The sequence below is a fragment of the Periplaneta americana genome, chromosome 13, assembly GCF_040183065.1.
Source record: "Periplaneta americana isolate PAMFEO1 chromosome 13, P.americana_PAMFEO1_priV1, whole genome shotgun sequence".
Lineage (NCBI taxonomy): Eukaryota > Metazoa > Arthropoda > Insecta > Blattodea > Blattidae > Periplaneta > Periplaneta americana.
The window spans coordinates 113,105,374-113,127,910 of NC_091129.1; the positions used below are offsets into that span (position 1 = coordinate 113,105,374).

Consider the following 22,537-nt stretch of genomic DNA (forward strand, 5'->3'; position numbering starts at 1 on the left):
TAACAAGTAGATTAATTCAATTTACAAGCATAAACAATGCATCAGTTCAGCTATATAAAAATATGCAATGCATAGCAAGCAGATTAATTCAATTTACAAGCATGAATACTTCTGCAGCAGTTTCTCTTCACTTATAATGAGACAGTAGAAGTTGCACAATAGATAATGAAAATTCTATAAATCATATTTTCTTTATATAGCTGCAGAAAATAATACAGAAGCGATTATATCTATCTTAGCATATTGCTGTGTATTAAACGGTGTTAGAAAAATTATGTTTAAAGAACATACATGCGGTCAATAGTTCTCTTTAACTTACTTGCCGGCAGGCCATAAAAGTTATGCTGGTACCCAAATTGTCCGCTATCTGAAGTTTAATCATTTCTAGGCTGCTTTATATAGTTCTTGTAAGACATGAAATAGGATAGTGTATTATGCAGTTAAATTGTCGGAAACTACGCGAGTTTTAGTTCTTTAAAGAATTGAAACGAGATTGTTTTGCAACTTTTGTGTAACTTTTGTTGTACTCTACTTTTTTATAACACACGTAACGTGTAATATCTATAAAAACTGCACAATTTAGCAAGTCTGAACAAATAACTATGATGAACTGTTATGTAGGAAAATTCTCAGAATTCACATAATCTGTAATGTTTACAAAAAAGTGAGCGAGGTAAGGTATGTGGAACATTGTTACAGTTACACAACTTTCAGTACTTCTGAGTCATTAGCAAGACCGAGTGTCAAGGCTGCATTTTCGGAATTGTACCGCTTGCAATTCTGAAGCAGTAAAGTTGTTGCTTTTATTGCTTGAATCTGCATATCTTGCAACATTTTGGACAGAGTAGTATATACAACCACGAAGCTTGAGTTTAAGAGGGTACTAGGAACAATAGACTGTGCAGGTACTATTTCGCATTGTCTGTAATGAGGCGATAGTAGCGATCCTAGTGGTTAGCAACTATCTATGGATGCATATTTACTACGTAATGAGCTTCGTGACTGTATATACTAGATTGTGGTAATACTGTATAGTTTCCTGGGAACAGCGGCGTACATAGAATTTTGTGCAGGAGGTGTCATTATTAAAATTGTTTACAATTTACATTATCGATATTTCAAATGTTGTGTATTATTATTATTATTATTATTATTATTATTATTATTATTATTATTATTATTATTATTATTTAAAATATGAAATGTCAAATGCACGAAACGTTAAACGAACGTTTCACAAACTAACGAGCGAGTGAATACCTTCTTAAAGTGAGTTTAAAATCGACACTGCAAATATTTAACATCTGCATTATTATTATTATTATTATTATTATTATATTATTATTATTATTATTATTATTATTATTATTATTATTATTATTATTATTATTTAAAATATGAACTGTCAAATGCACGAAACGTTAAACGAACGTTTCACAAACTAACGAGCGAGTGAATACCTTCTTAAAGTGAGTTTAAAATCGACACTCCACAATATTTAACATCTGCATTATTATTATTATTATTATTATTATTATTATTTAAAATATGAACTGTCAAATGCACGAAACGTTAAACGAACGTTTCACAAACTAACGAGCGAGTGAATACCTTCTTAAAGTGAGTTTAAAATCGACACTGCACAATATTTAACATCTGCACTGCAGAACTGTCAAAACAACCTTCAAAACACCCATGTTTCACAACAAGTTAAATTTCATATTGTGTCAGCTCCATTTTATTAACAGGTCGGTACTAGGCGGTCGGTCTCATAGCATTGTTGTAATTGGAACATGCCGCATATATCGACGTAGACTTTGTTACTCTGACAGTGAGAAATTAGAGAAGGGAAAACGATTATGGGCAAAAAAAGTATTCAAATTTACATATGTATTTTTTTTTAATTTCAAGGGAGGTTCAAACACGATAACCCCCCCCCCCTTGCGTACGTCCCCGCCTGGAGGTATTGATACATTTTAAAAATCCACGTTGGGCCTATATTTCATTTATCGTAAGGTTGCGTAAGCGTAACGAAGTAGTTAGAAAATTAAGGTACTAAAAATGCATGTTTAGCGCATAAGATAGGCTCTAAAAATATAAAAATAGACTCGTAAATTAAGATGGACACTTATTATAACAGACCTTTAATCTATTTCCTTTCTGGTGAGAAATCTGTACTCGAATTTAAATAATTGGTGAAAACAATAAACCATAGGATTAAAAATGTATTCAGATTAAATTCTGCAGTGCTTGGGAAAAGTGGCATAAGTCATTTTTCACAAACATTTTTTTTATTAATTTGAAAACTTACGGAACATCTGCTCGCTTGGGAAAAGATACATAATATGTATTTCTCTCGTTACAATAATTCATACAGAAGAAAATCAAATCGACATAAACCAGTGTGAAGACAGTTTTTTTCTTCTCCTGTAAAACTATCATTTTTGACTTGTGCCACTTTTCCCGAACACTACAGAATTATTAAATCATCGAATAATAAGTGTACAAATATGATCAGTTGATCAGTATTGAAATATTTAATGAAAAGATAATAAACCTTGAGTTACGGAATCAAACAAATTGAAATACTTCCATTCGTAATTTGCTTTGCATTACGTAGCAATAATCTTCTTCAAATTGTACGCTTCAAAGCTTTGTCTTCTGTCCGTCAATATCGTTTTGTAAGTTGAGAAAGGACGCTTTGCAGAAATAGAAGTTGGGGAGGGGACTAACTACATTTGCATTTTTCTTTTCAATTTCATCTAAGAGATCTTCACTTTACCAACCATTACTTGTTTCATACGCCTCAGCACTAAAAAACAGGACTTATCTTTTACATAGTAACCCACTAAATGAGTCGTGTAATAAATATAATCGACAGTACCAGTATGTCACAATTTTAGAAGTTGTGAAACAGCTGTTAATATTTTAAAATGGTGATTTTGGGAAGAAAAGCTACATAGATAGATAGCACAGATGTGATAGAAAGTGCATTGTACAGTTTCATATTGGTTTTATTCTTGTAAAAATTATAAAAATAAACCATTATTGTAATAATCCTATACGAATATAGGTATTTTAGACATTAAAATCGTAAAATAGTCACCAATGACTCAAATACGCATTTTATGATATTGTAAAACTCATATGAATTGTCATGAAATTGGACATAAAATGTTATTATTAATGCTTAATGGACAAATAGCATTTGCTCTGAAATATCAGATCCAGTAATGAGTTACGATATTCAGTTTGGCTTTGTTGCAATTCATATCGGCCAATTTAAAAAAAAAATGTAGTTCGTAATAGAACGTTGAATTACACTAAATTTCGACTTCTATGAATCATAACATTTCAACCGAAATTTCTTGAAATATTTCACATTATATCGTTCCAATGCAGAAAATTAATATGTCTTAAACTGTAATTGTGGTGTGTTTTATTTTAGTACGAATATTTTGATAGAACTTGATTTTTTTTAACAGAAAAAAGCCGCCCTAAATAAGGATTCGAACAGATCGGCCTACTAATCAATTCATAAAGAATAATCATTAAAACCAATTGTGTGACAATTTGAAAGGAAAAAGAAGACATTAAGATAAATGATACGAAAACATAGGAAATCATTTACAATAAAACTTTGTTGGGTACAAATGATTACTAATTATAGCTATCCTATGGCATCAATCGTTGCATCAGAAATTTTAAATTGTTTAAGTTGATTTAAAGTTTGTCGTGGGATCGTGCCACGGGCACCGAACATTTGCCCATTATTCGAGTTTTTGTAGTTTGAATTTCTTAGAAATTGACATTTTCTTTTTTTATATCTAATTATTTATGTTATTATTTTGCTCCTATTTTTTTTTTATTATTTTCGATTTTATTTGATTTTGCACAATAATATGTTGCTAGACTTGACTTACATTTAATATTATTATTTTTTTAAATATAATTGTTATAGTAATTAAAGTTATTTTGTATTTTTGGAAGGAAACATGATCGGTATAACGTATTAAAAACGTCACTTAGCAGTGGGAAACATATTTTTGTTGGGGGTTCAAGTATTGTTGTTTATTGTTAATAAAATAAGATGTAAAAAATACGGCCTTAATTCTGTGTTGTTTGGGTAAAGAGAGATAAGTCATAAAAATGAGTTTGGAGATAAATGAAAATTAAATTTGTAACTCTTAATGGAAATAATTTTCTACACAAATAAAACACATCAACTGCTAGTATTCTTTTTATTTTTGCACACTCGCTTGTTTAATTTAGCTTGTGTGTTCATCTGGGGAACAAAATTCCATCTGTACAAAAATAAAATGACATCACTCTTTACCCGAACACCACAGAATTCTTCCCCAAAGGAGTAAAAACTCGTGCTCAGGGAGTTATCTAAACACACACTTAACACAAATAAAGATAATTATTTGACACAAGTGGGTCAAGGGAAAAGATTATAGGAATAAATTAACTTTTAAAAATAATATTTCAATTTTAACAATAATTAACTCATACAAATACATATTAAACCAATATATATTCTTTAAAAATTAAATTCCTGACGCTATTTTTTAAATTTCTGATACTAAAATTTTCCAAATTTGGGTATTTTTCAGTTATTTTATCATATAACCTTGGACCAAGGTAGGTACCATGGCTAAGAGCTGTGCTTCTGAAACACTTTGGTTCCTCTAGTCGTATAAAACTGGATCTTTTAGTTCCGTGTTTATGACGATACAATTTGAATTTATTGCGATTTTTATGTATGAAGTTTAATAAGGTAATATAATAAATTTGTTTAATTTTCAGAACATTTAGATCAGTGAACAAAAGCTCGGATGAGTAATCAATTGGTTTATTAAGGCATATTTTATTTATCCTTTACTGAATAAGTATTAGTGGAGTGAGATTAGAATTACAAGCATTTCCCCACCTAAAATTCCATAGTGGAAAATATATTGAAATAAAGCTAAATAAATTAGGCGTATAATTGAAGATGCTGGGAATATCAGGGTTCAAGTAAAAAGTCCGTGTCATGTATGGAAATGTCATTGGTTGAGACGCAAATAATTATTCGTTTAATGTATAAGACTGAGTGACTTACTTACTTACTTACTTACTTACTTACTGGCTTTTAAGGAACCCAGAGGTTCATTGCCGTCCTCACATAAGCCCGCCATTGGTCCCTATCCTGAGCAAGATTAATCCAGTCTTTACCATCATATCCCATCTCCCTCAAATCCATTTTAATATTATCTTCTCATCTACGTCACGGGCTCGCTAAAGGTCTTTTTCCCTCCGGCCTCCCAACTAACACTCTATATCCATTTCTGGATTCGCCCTTATGTGCTACATGCCCTGCCCATCTCAAACGTCTGGATTTAATGTTCCTAATTATGTCAGGTGAAGAATACAATGCGTGCAGTTCTGTGTTGTGTAACTTTCTCCATTCTCCTGTAACTTCAACCCTCTTAGCCCCAAATACTTTCCTAAGCACCTTATTCTCAAACACCCTTAACCTGTGTTCCTCTCACAAAGTGAGAGTCCAAGTTTCACAATCATAAAGAACAACCGGTAATATAACTGTTTTATAAATTTTAACTTTCAGATTTTTTGACAGCAGACTGGATGATAAAATCTTCTCAACCGAATAATAATAGGCATTTCTCATATTTATTCTGTGTTTAATTTCCTCCCGAGTATCATTTATATTTGTTACTGTTGCTCCAAGATATTTGAACTTCTCCACCTCTTCAAAAGATAAATTTACAATTTTTATATTTCCATTTCGTACAATATTCTGGTCACGAGACATAATCATATACTTTGTCTTTTCGTAAAATTCCCTTGTTTTCCCTAATCGTTTGTGGATTTTCTCCTAACATATTCACGTCATCCGCATAGACAAGCAGCTGATGTAACCCTGTTCAATTCCAAACCCTGTCTGTTATCCTGGACGTTCCTAATGGCATAACTACTCTAGAGCAAAGTTAAAAAGTAAAGGTGATAGTGCATCTCCTTGCTTCAGCCCGCAATGAATTGGAAACGCATCTAACAGAAACTGACCTATACGAACTCTGCTGTAAGTTTCACCGATACGCATTTCAATTAATCGAACTAGTTTCTTGGGAACACCAAATTCAATAAGAATATCATATAAAACTTCTCTCTTAACCGAGTCATATGTAAGTCTAATTGGTTTATTGAGATCCAAATGTTTGTTCTTAGCCTGCAGTGTATAAACACGGAAAAAAAATGGTTGAGGTCTAAATGATTATTCGTATAAAACTAAAAATATAATTGGCTGAAGAACGAATGTTTGCTTGTATATTGTGTAAATATAGAAATATGTGTGTTTCTGTTGAAATAACTGTTCGCAGAATTTATGAAACTGGTGATATCGTTTCTGTTCAAGTTAACTTATTATTCTTATAAGTTAAGCCGATATCATGGTTGAATGCCAAATGATTGTTAGTACACGTGTAATATATCCAGCTGACATAAAGCTAGAAATATCGTGGTTCATATCTAAATTATCGTTCTTATAAGTAGGCCTATAAATCGGGATATGATTGCAAAAAGCTGGAAATACCATGATTGAATACGAAATGATTGCTAGTATTTTACATAAAGCTGACGTAAAACTGTAACTATCAAGACTGAGGTCCATGTTATTGTTCTTGTATTGTATGAATTTTAAAATGTGATTAAATTATTGCTTGTATAATTCATAAAGCTGGAAAGACGCAGTCACTGTACTATAAACCTGAAACGCGCTTTTGATATATCATTGGAGACCACGGAACATGTTCGAAAATATGTTTAATAAATAATCAGGTGCTTTTACACCAACGATTGGAAATCTCCGGCCTGGAGCATAACTGTGTGGCCCACCGCCAAACGAACAATGTTATTATTCACAATCCACACTAACAAACACGACTTAATGGAAGTGAAAGATTTATTTTGCTTAAAAATACATTATTACATATTCCCTTCAGTTAGATAGACAGCGTGATGGCCCCAGTTTTAATATAGCATTAGTAAAAACAGTTTATAAATATTGCTTAAGAGTCTAGACTCAGTCATTACGTAATCAGCTTCTGAGATGATTGGAAAAATGCAGTTGCGCTCATGTTATTAAAACATGAATTAGGTTACAGTATGCTGTATATTCTTGGCCTTATGTAATAACTTTTTAGATATCCATAGTTCTTCGCTGTGAATCAAGCGGTAGATTTAATAAGATAATGACTGTAAACAGTGGATCGGGGTTCGATTTCCGACACGAAAGTGAACATTTATGTCCCAACCGTAAGGACCAACTTTTTTGTTCTGCTTTTGTTATCACACATCACACTGCTGAGTTAGATTTTATGAAGCAAGCTGTATTTGCTGAAATAAGAAAGTGGTTTTCAAATAATGGATTTGTTGTTAATTATGAAAAAACTCATGTGTTAACTCTAAGTTTGAAACAAACCCAAAATAATGTGATAAATGAATCTGTAAAGATGCTGGGTATGTATTTGGATCCTAAACTAAGGTGGAATAGCCATGTCAGTATGTAAAAGAATTTCTAGAGTAATTTATCTCTTGAGAAGTATCATGTACAAGATTCCCGAACATTATTTAAAACAAGTTTACTATGCACTTTTTGAAAGTGTTATTAGATATGGATTACTTTTATATGGAAATAGTTCTGACCTTCCAAACATTCTGTTACTGCAGAAAAAGGCAGTTCCTATTATAACAATGTCACCACCCAGACTATCATGTAGATCTCTTTTCAAAAATGAAAAGATTATGACAGTCTACAATCTATATATTTTTGAACTTTTAATGTATGTAAACAAGAATATTACTAATTATACAAGTACAGTAGATCTGCATCGCTATGAAACAAGAAATAATGATCAATTAAATGTACCACATGTCAGGTTGCAAAAAACACAATCAAGCTATGTAATTACTGCAATAAAAGTATGTAATAAGATACTTACAAATATAAAGGCACTTAATGAAACACAATTTAAATTTCAGATTAAGAGATGGCTACAAAATAATCCCTTTTATAATATGAATGAATTTTTTGAAAATGATGTAATATTTTAGTTAAATTGTATTATTTTTTTCTCTTTTAATATTTTAAATATTGACACATTGTTTTTTATATTATCACATTGACGAGGCCTTTTGTATTCTTGTACCTTCAGGCAAATAAAGAATATGAAAGAATTTCTCTCAGCCTGTAGTCTCGCCCCATACTTAACACATTAGTCAGGATTTCCGCTGCTTATAAAATGCCTAATGTTAGCTCCTATTTCTTACAAGATGGAGGATTAATCAGACAGAATATTATTTATTGTAATGATGTGTGTAATGAATGGTTTAATCTTATTTTCAATGCAGGCTTCTTAATATGCTCCTAGTTTGTTTTTTATTGGCCCTCAGAGAAAAACGCTCCCTACTCCGGTTTTAGCGGGAGGTTGAATGTCATAATCTGCATTATTTGCATTACTTATGAGGCAATTTACCAAGATGCTTACTTTAATTGTGGGGGGACAGATTGGCGTCTGGTGTCAGGGCAATATTTTTAGATTTTTTTTCACGGCGTCTCCACAATCTGTGAGTACGATCTCGGGATACGAGCCCCGGGTAAGACCAAAACGGTCAGTTTCTTAATTACAGAACATTCGCCGGCACCGGGCATGAAATAACGGTGCGGACGTCCCTGTTGGCGGTGTGTGTGGGCAGCGCAGGTTCGAATCCCCTTATAATAAGGAGGCCCACTGCTGCGGTCTGCTCAGTTCGCACGCTGCTCTTCTTTCATCTGTCTCGTGTGTTGACGTCACTCAACTTCCGCGCTCAGATTATCGTGCCAGAAATTACATAAACTTTTTTTTAATGTCCACGTTGATTTCCGTATTCACAGCTAGGATTGATCGACTGCTTTTAGACGCTGTCTGTTTTTGCTTATTCGTGCAGTTCCCGTGTTTGTGGGTTTGAGATGTGTAGGGTTGCCACCTTTTCTTAACCTCCAGACAGGAAGCGTGTGTGCATTACTAGTTACAGAAATACGTGTTGTTGTAATTTTTGTGATTAGTGGTTTGTTTTTAAATTCTGTTGTTGGATTATTCTAGTTAATGCTAGAATCATATCATTGTACAAAATGTTTATTTCATAATTTTTGTAGCTTGAACCCATTTAAACGTACCTTAAAGAAAAATTAGTCATTGCTACTTCCTCAAAGCTGTTTTCAGTGTTCAACTGTTTTATGAAAGATAAAACTGTTGCAAACGACCTGTATGTTTAAAACAAACCTGTAATGTTTAAATGATTATGCAGATATTCGACTGAATATAACGTTTAACATTGGACTTGAAATCAACATCACGTGGAAAGTATGACGTAAAGTATTCAGAAGGGAAAGATATCAGTTTGCTGTTTAATATAAGACAACCAAATAATGCCATTTCACATGTCAAATTTTTATATTAAAGCTAAAGCCATTAATGAAGAAATGCATGCAAAACAAATTATTTGATTTTAAAAATATATAGATTACAAGAAGTAACAAACTTTCAAAACGTAAAATTATTTAAGTCATAAGTGAATTTAACATAGAAATAAGTGAATTTATCGTAGGATATAGAAATTGTAAGTGAATTTATCATAGGCTATAGAAATAAGTGAATTTATCATTGGTTATAGAAGTTTTTTCTTTGTCCATAAATTCGGTACAACATACATATAATTTATTTCTCGAAGTTATTTTCGGTATGCTTCAACTTATTAAATAATAATAATAATAATAATAATAATAATAATAATACATTACTTTGTCCCATCTTTTATGTTTTAAAAGTACTACATAATTATTTAGTCTGTACGTATTTTTGTGAAATGGTTACTACTAAGTGTGACGTAGCATGAAAGAAATAGTGACATGAAACTAAACAGGATTACTAACTTCCAAACATTATAAGATTAGAATTAGTAGTTCCTGCGTATAAAGTATAGACGTAGTATCTCGTCAAATCCTTTATTGTAAAACCAGTGTACTATGTTACGAAGTGATTGTATGGAAAAGTAACATATTCTGAAGTTGAACACTAGAATCAGAAGACAAGAAAACTTCCTAGTTCAATAAAAGTAACTATTCGTCAAATTTATCAAAATTATTTGAAGTATTTTTTAACTTTTGTTGATAATGAAATATTTTTCTCACGATTACTATTTTTTTTTAAACGTGTCAACATTATTACGAAGTGATTGTGGGTAGATGTAACACGCTCTGACGTTAAACAATAGAATATAAATTGACTTCACGGGGAGTCTAGCGACAATAAATCATAAGTAGAAAGAATAAAGAACAGTGAGTTTTATTTGTGACTACATCAAATGTTACAGCGTTCCTAATGTGCGGGGGAGAAGAAAAATCTTGTGGGCCTATGAAAGTAACGTCTCGGTGAATTTATAAAAATTATATAAGTATTTTTAACTTTTGATGATAATGAAATAATTTTCTCATGGACTTTTATTTTCTAAAACGCGTCTACTTTATTACGAAGTGACTGTATCTTGATGTGACATGCTGTGATGTTGAATACTAAACTCCAAATTGACTTCGTGGGGAGTGTAGAGACAATAGATCACAAGGAGAAAGAATAAAAAATTGTGTCATTTTTGTCCATAATTGTATTAAATGTAATGTTTCTAAAGTAAAGGAGACAAGAACAACTTTCTGGCTGTATAAAAGTAACGCCTCGGATACTAGCAATTTTTAATTTGTAAAAATTATTGTATGTATTTTAAACTTTTGAAGAATAGTGAAATTATTTTCTCGCACATTTCTTCTTCTTTCGTTTTTACGCTGCTATTTTACTACGAAGTCTTTGTGCGCAGATGTAATTTGCTGTGGCGTTCAATACTAGACTTGAAATTACAGCCACTGGATACATATATATATATATATATATATATATATATATATATATAATTAATAAAGGTGATGTTTAGTGTAAGATACAACAGACAGTAAACGAAAGAACACTTACCGATCCCTTAATTCATGACGAAGTAGTGTCCCGTCGAATAATAACTTTTAATTTGTCGAAGTTATTTTCGGTATTATTATTTTTAATAGCAAGATATTTTAGTTCGTCTGAATCTAATCGGTATTGCTAATAATTGATTGTACGTACAGGGTGATTCACGAGGAGTTATCACCACTTACGGAGCTTATTTTTGAAGACATTTTAAGCAAAAAATGTCATATGAACATGTATCCCATTCTCAATATTTTAAGAGTTACACTAATTTCAAGATGTTTGTAAAATACTTTTTTTCTTTAGTTTTAAGGGTAAAAGAATATTACAAATAGATAATGAACTATTCAGAAGCATTTTTTCTTTAATTGGCATTCCATAGTTGCTTTGTACATTTTCTTGTTTCGATTTTTGACTACAAATTTACATTAGGCTATTCTTACGCACTTACCATAACAATTGTTACAAATCACGCCACTATTGTAAACTCTTTAAGACTATACATTAGGATGCAAAATTGAACTCCAAAGAACAAAGTTGCTAGAAGTGATGTGATTTGTAACAGTTGCTGTGAAAAGTGCGTAAGGATAATGTAATTTTCAGATAAAACTTGAAAAAAAAAAATCTATACAAAGCAACTAAGGAATTGACAACACATCTTTAGCTTCAGAATACTAATCAATTAAAGAAGTAATAGTTCTGAATAGTTTATTCTCTATTTGCAATATTCTTTTACCCTTAAAACTAAAGAAAAAAAAGGTACTTTATAAACAATTTCAAATCAGTGTAACTCTGAAAATATTAAGAATATGACCCATATTTATTTGACATTTCTTTCTTAAAATGTCTTCGAAAATAAGCTCGTGAATCACTCTGTATATGACGGAATATGATGTTTAATGCTGAAACTTTAAATTGACTTCACGAGGAGATTAAGGACAAGAAATTAAAAAGAGACGAAAAAATAACATTAATATTTTTGTTCATAATAGCCTATAGCAGTGTTTCTCAACCTTTTGATGATGAGATCCCCCTCTCATTACTCTAGTGCTGTCCCCAGGCCAAATGTGTAGAGTGGAATAGGCTGTAGAGCTTAATTTAATAATGTGAGATTTGGTAGCAGTGTAAAAAGAAAATAATTCAATTATTTTATTTAACTTAAAATAGTGGAATGTTTAAACATTCATAAAACAACTTTTCAAACATATTATTGTTATTATTATTATTATTATTATTATTATTATTATTATTATTATTATTATTATTATTATTAGTTGTCGGCTCCCATTAACCGCTTTGCGGACCTCCAGAAGATTGCGGTCCCCCCGTTGAGAATCATTAGCCTATAGCGAAGATGGTAATGTTTTTAACGTCTCTGAGATACAATAGTAACTTTTTGAATCCATAATTAAAAATAACATATTATACCATTAAAAAATAATTTTTATTTTATCGAAAATGTTTTCAGAACTTCTACACTTTATTTAAAGCTTACAACATGCACCACACCTGTGGAGTAACGGTTAGCGCGTCTGGCCGTGAAACCAGGTGGCCCGGGTTCGATTCCCGGTCGGGACAAGTTACCTGGTTGAGGTTTTTCCCGGGGTTTTCCCTCAACCCAATATGAGCAAATGCTGGGTAACTTTGGGTGTTGGACCCCGGACTCATTTCACCGGCATTGTCACCTTCATCTCATTCAGACGCTAAATAACCAAAGATGTTGATAAAGCGTCGTAAAATAACCTACTAAAATAAAATACAACATGCATGTAGCCTACCTACAATCTTTTTTTTTTTAAGCGAACATAATGCAGTCTGTAACACTTTCAAATTATTGGGCATATTGAACACTGGACTCTAAAGTTGAATTCACAGGAATCTAGCAACAATAACACAAGACTTATGTTATTAGTATTAGTATTATTATTATACTTAGTATAAATACTGTAGTGTTTTTATTATTAATTTTGTTTGTAATATTTTAATGCTGTGATATGCAAGACATATAGCTTCCCAAATCTAATTTCGTCGAATCCAAAAAGAGTGACAGCCTTATCAACGAGTTAATCCTTCGACTGTTCATGAGGACGAGTTTTAAATTTCCCTCCCGAGTCACAGAGCCAGAATTGAGAGCTGATACCGACTTGATGTGTAGGTGTGACGTGGATAGCGCCCAAATAACGTAGCATGGCGTCCCTACAAGAACTCAAGACCCAGCTTGCGGAACGCACCGAGGAGCTCAAGAAGCGAAACAAACAGATCGAGCACCTGGAGAAAGAACTAGATAAGAAGGACGCCGTGATCAGACATCTGACGAACGAGATCGACAAGTTCCGCCAGGTGGTGCGACCCCTGACCCAGCAGATCATCCAGCATGGCAGCCCCCAGCCGGGGCGGCGCTTCGACGACCGCCTGCGTACCAAGAGGCAGGCCATCTCGGCCGAGCCCCTCCAGAGCGACGAACTCAACATCGTCAAGATCAACAAGTCCAACAAGTGAGTGCGTCTCTTTGGTTTGACAAGGGCATCTGTTTAGGGGCGTAGATATTTGGGATGTAGAGGTATAAGATGTAGATTGTGTTGTTCAGAGATGCATAGACTTTGTCATGAAAAGTTTTGGTTTTGCAAATTGTGTTAGGATTTGATTTCTCCAATGTTGCAGATGTACTTTCAAATTCCGTTCTTAGGGCAGTATTGCTCAAGATTTATTGCCTGCTCTGTTTGGTTCGTTATGCTTTTGTGCAGTCTGCTTATGTTGGCCAAGCATAACGGATCAGAATTAGCGAACCTACCAGGTATGGGCCGATTCTACCTGACAAGGAAATCCTCAAAATCAAGTGTAAACTTCCCTTGAAAAGTCGTACATTGGTACGTACGGTGAAGAAAACAGTTAAGTTAAAATATAAGCTGCCAGTACGAACTGTATGCCACAAAAATGTTCCGAAAATAGTTTTAAAGCTGGATTTGAGTAATCTTTTCGGTGGAGCCCACGGGATAGCTTTTCATAATCCTTCAGATTTCTCTGTTAAACCTGCTCGTTCGTTCGTTCGTTCGTTCGTTCGTTCATCATTGGCGTTACAGACCATAAAGGATATGGGTCTCAATTATTTGAAACCACTCCTCTATGTTCTGTGCCCTCTGTCTCCATTTTCTCACATCACTTCTCCTTAGGTCGTCCTCTCCATCTTGGAGCCATATGAGCTTAGGTCTTCTTCTTCGTCTTGTTCCGCCTGGGTGGCCATCAGTTTTCTGACATACGCTCCATGTGTCCCAGCCATCTTAATCAAAAGATATTGTGGTTCAGCAAACATTTCTAATAGCTCTCAATTACTCCTCCTTTTGATTTGTCCATTTTCGAAACATGGGTCATATATTTTTTTCAGTACCTTCCTTTCTGGAACTGCTAATATATTTTGGCTATTTTTAGTCATCACCCAGCTCTCACTGACCCTATAGTTTCATAGATTTTTTCTGATATCCCTGTAGACCAAATATAGACATTTCGTCTTTAACTTTATTTATCATATTGCATTCCTATTGACAGACGTGCTCATAAATTCCTTGCAAGTAATCACGATGCAGTAGGCCTACTTTTCACAGGAGATACAGACTGATCAAGTTATTTTGAGTTACATCAATCTGCCTCTATTGTAGCGTTAAGATGAACAGTCGCTTACGAGAAGTAGAAAGGTTATTCAAATACTAATACAAAGTAACTTCTCACACCATATTTCACACATACATATTATGTCTTGCAGTTTGTATTGGCATGTATTTTTATACGCTATTATTTACAGTATTTACCTGTTTATACATTTTGAAAGACAGTTTCGACCTGATGTATTAGGAAGTTCCCTTGTCAGTGTAGTATTTCTCATAACCTTTTGTTACTTCGTTGGGTCCTTATGTTGTAAGGACTCATTTTGTGTTAGCCAAGCATAACGGATCAGCAGAGTAAGCGAATCTTTTCAGGTTTTGAATACTTATACCTGAAGATGAAGCTGAAAGTAATTCAAATTATACATTAACAGGAAGGAAAGTTGGGAATGAAAAGGGATTTTTGTGAGCTCGAAACTTGTTGACTATTTTTCTCACTTCGGAGTACAACATCTCACTGAAGAAACTTACTCTGAAGGAAAATAAAAACAAAAATGACACAAAACAGGTAAGGGATGGGTAACTGAAACGTTGGAGAAATTAAATCTCAAATACTTGGTTACAAATTCAAAACTTTTTATTAGTCTGTCTGTAAAAATTTGAAATCTCTTGTAGGGACTTTGTTTGGGAATGTAGGCTTTCTCCATAGATGTAGAGACAAAATTGCGTGGAGAATGTTGAATCTGAAATCCAGATTGTCTTTAAAATGTAGTATTCGTTGTCAAAGAATGTATAATTTTTTGCAGTAGTGAAGAGTCAAATTTAGGCGTTTAAATTCCGGCGTCCGTGAATTTTTCCGACTTTCGGGGATGTAAGAGAATGAGTTGTAGAATGTAGAATCTGTAATTCAGATTTGTAGAGACAACGTTCGAAAATGTAGAATCTGTTGTTTAGAATGTGTATGTGAAGTTTTTCCAAAGTATGTACGGTAGTTAATGTACGTATATTTTGAGTGTAGAATTTGTTGGTCTGATACGTACTGTAGATATATTATTTCGTCTGCTTGGTAATATAGAAGTTGCCATCCATCATTTGAAGTTATAGCGTGATAGTCCTTGGAAGACAGCGACAGCTCGTCCATTTGGGGACGTGAAATTGTTTTCTTGTTGTGGATAGAAAACATTTGTTTGTGTGTGCAGACTTAGGTAAGTTACCCGGAGACATAAAACAGTTGTCCGAAATTATTATGTAACTTTTCATTTTATGGTTACAAAGAATGACTGGATTTGCATGTTTTTCTTTATGGTATTTTCGCCACGCGGAAGCTAATAAAGCAGCTGTTATTCCATTAGGGATATAAATTTGCTTTCGTAAATTTATGTCATTTATTTTTGGGGTTGAAGAAACGAAATGGTTTGTGGTTTAATTAAATATTCTCAGAATTTATTTGGTAACAAGCAGGGTTGCCAGATTTTAGGTATACCAAAGAGGGACGTCTTTTTTTTTCCATCATATAATACACTTACATTTTGTCTTAAAAAAGAATAAAAATTATCCTTCTACGTATATGCAGTTAGTGACTAATACGAATTTCAAAATTACAATTTTAATAAAAATCAAATTGCAGGTACGCCTACAGGTTTCCAAGTACAAGTTACGTCACGTTTCCCTGGCGTCTTTCTGAAGGACTTGTGGCAATAATATGTTTATGCAAAATTATTAACTTAATGGCTTAATTGTAGTTCTGTTTCAGAGTTTATCCCAGCTGTTTATTATTAACAGTAAAGCACAAATTCCAAAAGATGCATCACGTGTGACAAACTATTTAATTTTCAATGTTTATTAATTGATTACAATGACATAAAAATATTGATATCTAAATTCATATTTATTTTGCGACTTAGCATATTAGTGCTCCAAACCCACCATTTAACTAACATACAGTATACAATTTCAGAGCATTATACTGTACATATTTATCACTGGACTTTAGCATTTTCAGAAAGCTTTTTTCCATTCTCTGTACCATGTATTTCTGATGAAAATCTCTTTTTAAATGTTTAGAAATATCATATTCACCACTGAATTCGCTGTTACAAACCGTACACTTGCCAAAATATTCGTTTTTTCCAATGTTCAAACCTACATTAAAAAAATAATTTTAAATATAATGTAATTATTTAGGCCTAGAAGAAAATAGTTACTAAGTGATGTTAATTTTCTGAAGGAGGAACTTGTTGCGTCCCGCCTCCAATCGAAGCGGGACTCGAGATTTTTATATGAAAATCGGGACATCTGGCAATCCTGGTAACAAGTAACCGTTATTTGTTATCTTTTGAATGTTGATTGTATTATATTTACTATCCCTTTAGAAGACATCAGTCCTGGAGCATATTGTGTATTGTAAATCATTAAACTTCTGAATCTGGTTGCAAACTCAAGACGTGATTGGTATACGTGTTTGTGTACAAGAATTTCGTTTGTATTGGAATTCTGAGTACACGAACTGGTGCCCAAATTTGGGAATGGGTGTGAATGCAAGTAGTGTGTCTGGAACTGATTTTGTGTTCTATATGCTTGGCACTATATTGGCAATTTTGTGCCTTGGTTTTAGCGATTACGTCAGAACCTGAACAAAGACAAATAACCGTATATTGGTCATAAAAGCTGTTTGTGTTTTATTACTCATAAGCCAGTGCCTTTACGAGCGGTGCACACCTTGCAGTTCGATCTGGTACGACAGAATCTTGCTGCTGACCATTCACCTGCGTGCAGTTGTTTAATTAACTTCACTTGTAAGCCTGCACTTTCTTACATGCATCCGCTTCTGTTTTCTGAAGGTTCTGTAAGACATCGTTTCTCGAAAGTTCACAAAGCAAGAACCACTTTCAATTTCATTAGCCTCAAGAACCGTGGTCGTCATCGTCGTCGTCATCATCATCATCATCATCATCATCATCATCATCATCTTTTCTTTCTTTTTTTTTTTAGTGGGTTATTTTACGACGCTGTATCAACATCTCAGGTTGAATGAAATGAAGGTGATAATGCCGGTGAAATGAGTCCGGGGTCCAGCACCGATAGTTACCCAGCATTTGCTCATATTGTGTTGGGGGAAAACCTCGGAAAAAACTTCAACCAGGTAACTTGCCTCGGCCGGGATTCGAACTCGGGCCACCTGATTTCGCGATTAGACGCGCTAACCGTTACTTCACAAATGTGGACTTTTTCTTCTTGTTTTGAACCAAGTGACTCGTTCCGGCTCTATTGAAATTGAATGGGTGCTCGCAAACGGACCAACCATCATTTGGTATCGTTTTTGACGTCATGTAAAAATGAAAACATTAATATAATATCTTCTTTATTTAATGAATTCAAAAGTCTAATTTTACCCGTTATTAAATGATGGTTTCTGCGAGCATCCAATCAATTATTGTTGTCTCCATTTCATAGCAGGTCTTTCCCTGTTTTTTTTTTTCCTTACTCAGAAGGGCCGAAGGTTTGCACTGCAGTATGAGACTTATTGTGCCGACTTTCTTTTCTATGAGATGATTATTGAAGTCTTCAGGACCGTATTCCTGTAAGTATCGTGATTCACTGTATAGGTCGGACAGGGTGGCGCAGTAGGTAGAGTGCTAGTCTTCTGTGCCCGAGGTTGCGGGTTCGATCCCGGCCCAGATTAATGCCATTTAAGTGTACTTAACAGGCTCATGTCAATACATTTACTGGCATGTAAAAGATCTCCTGCGGGACATAATTTCGGCACACTGATGAAGCTGATATAACCTCAGTAGTTGCGAACGTCGTTAAATAAAACATATATATTTAATTTCATTACTTGGTGTCATCCTGGTTCAGCTACATCACCTCGGTTCGACGGAGCTCATGTTCTCCGTCCCCTGGGATTTATGCAGCTCCTTCAGATAGATGCCACCTCTATGCAAATCACGGTACTACATCTGTTTCATGTCCGGATGACCAGAAACTATTGAAAGGTGATAAATGAAAGCGAGGTGAATCCGAGGTTCAACGCCGAATGTTATCCAGCACTCGTGCTTCAGTTTGATGGACGGGGAATACCTGGGAAAGAATTCTCAACCAGATAACTTGTCCCAGTCAGGATTTGAAATGAGGGACGCTCAATTCACGGTCGGACATGCTAACCATTATTTCACAGCCGTTGATCTATGTGGAATGTCATTAAAATTTGCTTTGGTATAGTGTTGTAGTTCATTCTATTGGCAAGTTCTTTCATTTTTTTACGTTTTTTTTTTTTTTTTTGTTATTGTTAAAATAGTTGATAGCCCTATTCTTCGTTTTATTCCTGTCGTGGCGTAGGCCTGTCGACTTGTTCCGATCTCAATGCCATCTCTTCCTGAGATTCTTCTGTCTCTAGGTTGGTGGTAGTTCAATAACTTATTATTTTTTAAACTCCATTTTCTTCCATTCTTGATAGCTGTATGGTCCTTCCAATTTTGCTTATTTTGTATAATTTTATCATTTACTGCAAATATGTTAAGTTCTTCTCTAATCTATTTATTTCCATTTTATTTCGTCTGGTGTATCTCTGACGGTTCTTAAAAACTTCATCCCTGTCGCTTGGATGCAGTTTTAATCCCTTTGTTTTGGTATCCATATTTCACTTTCATAGAGTAGGCCTAGACTTGGTACAGCCATTACTTCATAAAATTTTAGTTGTGTATCCGTTCGAGCGTTTTTCAGCGCTCTCCTTATTGTACCACACATCATATTGTATCTTTGTTAATTTTGCTTCTAAATCCTGATCATTTTTGTTGTAACTAACAACGCATCTTCTACAATCATTTATAAAAACCTTACTCGCACGAGATTGTCTCTTATGAAAGCCATGCATTTCGTTTTACTTATGGACATGTTTGATTTATATTGTTTAAAAATCTGGTTTAGTTAGAGTTTATTTATCATATAAGTTATAAAGATCATATGCACATATAAACTTATATTATTAATCTTAATTCCATCTGTACATTTCATATTCCGTCCACTTATGGCGTCGTCTATACGATTACTAAAAAGAGAAGGTGATGAACAGCACCCTTGTGTAATACTTTGGTTGATTAAAATTGCATCTTTGTCATATAATTTGAAACTATCATCGTTCAGTTATATAGGCCTTTAATGTATTCTGTTAGATGACTCGGATGTCCACGTTTGTACATATTATCCCATAACTGCTCTCGTATTACACAATCAAAGATGGGTGTTATTAATCGTATTGTTTTATATTCTGATCTTGTTCTAAAAATCGCATTTCAGCTGTTTCTACTTTTCTTATTTTTATCTCTTTGCCTTTACAGTAGACACTCGTTAATCCAAAGTAATTGCAGCCTGAACTTGTTCGGGTTAACAATACTGTGGCTAATTGAAGAAGTGAGAATGAGATAGTTCAAAACCACACAAAAATAGTTTCTTGTGCGAGTTCATTTCTTACACATAATATGAGGAAGCTGCTAGTAAACTATTATAGATTTATTAATTTGTCCTACAGAATAATATCTGTAATATTGACAATTAATATTAGAGGAGAAAAATTCGCTCCGGCGCCAGGGATCGAACCCGGTCCTTGGTTCTACGTACCAAGCGCTCTGACCACTGAGCTACGCCGAATTCAATCCACAGTACCGGACCGAACCTTCCTCCAATGTTTCCCTTTGTGGCCTGACTCCAAGTTAGGCATATAATTATGTTGACGTAACTTATATGTCCAATGTCAACTGCCATTATGCTAGGAGTGCACGTCAACATATATGCCTAACTTGGAGTCAGGCCACAAAGGGAAACATTGAAGGAGGAGGGTTCGGTCCGGTACTGTGGATTGAATTCGGCATAGCTCAGTGGTCAGAGCGCTTGGTACGTAGAACCAAGGACCCGGGTGCGATCCCCGGCGCCGGAGCGAATTTTTCTCCTCCAATATTAATTGCTAGTAAACTGTTATAAAATTTACTCAACAAATAACAAAAATATATGTTGAAATTATCATACTACACCTAATAGCATTGGACTCTAAACTTTTAATACGCTCTTCTGTGAAATTTTGTCTTTATGGCTTAGGATAATATCATTCTCAACCCTTCGATTACAATTTATTTCTTCAAAATCGCTTGTAGAAAATTCGATGTGTATCTCATAGGAAGTTTAAACTTGCTAGTATTTTTCAGAGAGTGATTGCAATCTGGCAGGTTGAATAACATTTCTGATAAGTTTTTCTTTTTCTATGTTCTTATTAACCGAAATTTCGGACTACGGGAGTTGGTATTGGCGAGGTTTTATTGTATTTAATTAATAAGTGCAGAACATAATTGGATAATCATCAATAGCCGATCAAATTATTTTGAAAAGAAGACTATCTTGGTCAGTTTTAAGGCATTATTACGAAATGTACAAGGAGATACTAATAAGATTCACGAAAATCTCAGTATGGATTGCCAGCATTTTGAATTGGACACGTAATAGTTAGGAAAGCAACTTACGGCCTAAAGTCGTGGTCTGTTTTCTGTAGAATTTCGAAATCACATAGAAAGTAATAAGAACAAAAAACAAAATCAGTCATGATAGTCGATATCAGGAAAAACACATCCCTACATTCAGACCAGTGCAGTGGTGTCGCATTAGCCCCGCGAATTCTGAGGTAAAACAATAACCTACGAAATTCGACCAATAATTTCAGTGACACAGAGATAACAAAATTAAATCTTGCTAATAATTTTAAGAAAACCGATATATCTAGAATAAACGCGATACGACTGATAATTTCAAGGAAAACTGAGATAACAAGGACGAACGAAATTCAACTATTAATTACAAGGGAACGGAGATAAACAAGAATGGGCGAAATTCGACTGTGTCTTCCCTTTATCCAGTGCTGTCATGGTAATTCTTTTCTTGGCTATACGCACCACCCCTTGTCTTCTTCCTTGAAATACATTTTACTCTCCTCTCCCTATCTCTCCGACTGTCATTTAGTGATTTTTTTTTTAATATTAAAGAAGAAGTAAAGAAATTGTTTTGCTTTACATTTTAATTGTAGGCCTACAACAAGTTTGATTTAAAAATACACCATGTAGCTCCACCGTAGATGCACACTTGTCTGGATGAATCTTGGAGTGTGTATTTGCAGCACTTCTTGTTTTTCAACCTTATTTATATAATTCTGGATTCCAGTGCTGCAGAGGTGGACAATTTTTGTTTATGAACATCAAACAAAATACATTAGGAACAGCAAGAGTTGATCTAAGACGGGGGTCGTCAGCACAGAGCACGCTGCGGCTAGCCTCTCTTATCCGTGGAAAACGCAGTGCACTATAGTTCTCTCGTAGCTGCTAGCGGCTATGCTCTCTATCTCTCCCTGTTGCACGACGGTGCACATGGGACGGCACCGCGTACTCATTGCACATTTCAGCGAGTGCTGACGACCACTGATCTAACAAGCAAACGTTCTGATGGAGGTAGATAAAAAAGTAAAATTGTTTTCTTCCACCGTGTTAATAATGTCAAAAGAAGTCCTTATACAAACTTTGGCCACTCGACCGCAATTACGAGGCCGTCCACAAAGTGATTTTCCCTGGGGCCGTTTATAGGTAAAAGCACAATTTCATGGAAATATTTATTGAAACAGATACTGCAATTGTTGCTCTATTTGTCAACATATTCCTCACTGGAATTGAGACATTTGTCATACCATGGGATCAATTTTTGTGTCGTAGAAGTCAGTCGCCTGAGATCGGAACCAGCGTTTGACTGCGTCTGCGCCTCTCTCTGTCGATTCCATAATGAGAAATGTCTCAATTCCGATGAAAAATATGTTGAAAAATAGATCAACAAGTCCACATCTGTGGAGTAACGGTCAGCGCGTCT

General features: G+C 34.3%; 1 protein-coding gene across 5 annotated transcripts in view; it reads left to right on the forward strand.

The window, feature by feature from the left end:
- The window catches only part of for (cGMP-dependent protein kinase for), a 599,950-nt gene that overhangs the window by 261,014 nt on the left and 316,399 nt on the right, over positions 1-22,537 (forward strand). For 3 of the 5 annotated variants that reach the window (XM_069843875.1, XM_069843873.1, XM_069843874.1), the window contains exon 2: positions 13,204-13,543. The exons of the other annotated variants lie outside the window; for them this stretch is intronic. In XM_069843875.1, the coding sequence (XP_069699976.1) occupies positions 13,236-13,543 (308 nt within the window). In that variant the 5' untranslated portion in view covers positions 13,204-13,235. The remainder of the gene's footprint in view (positions 1-13,203; positions 13,544-22,537) is intronic. 5 annotated transcript variants of the gene reach the window in all.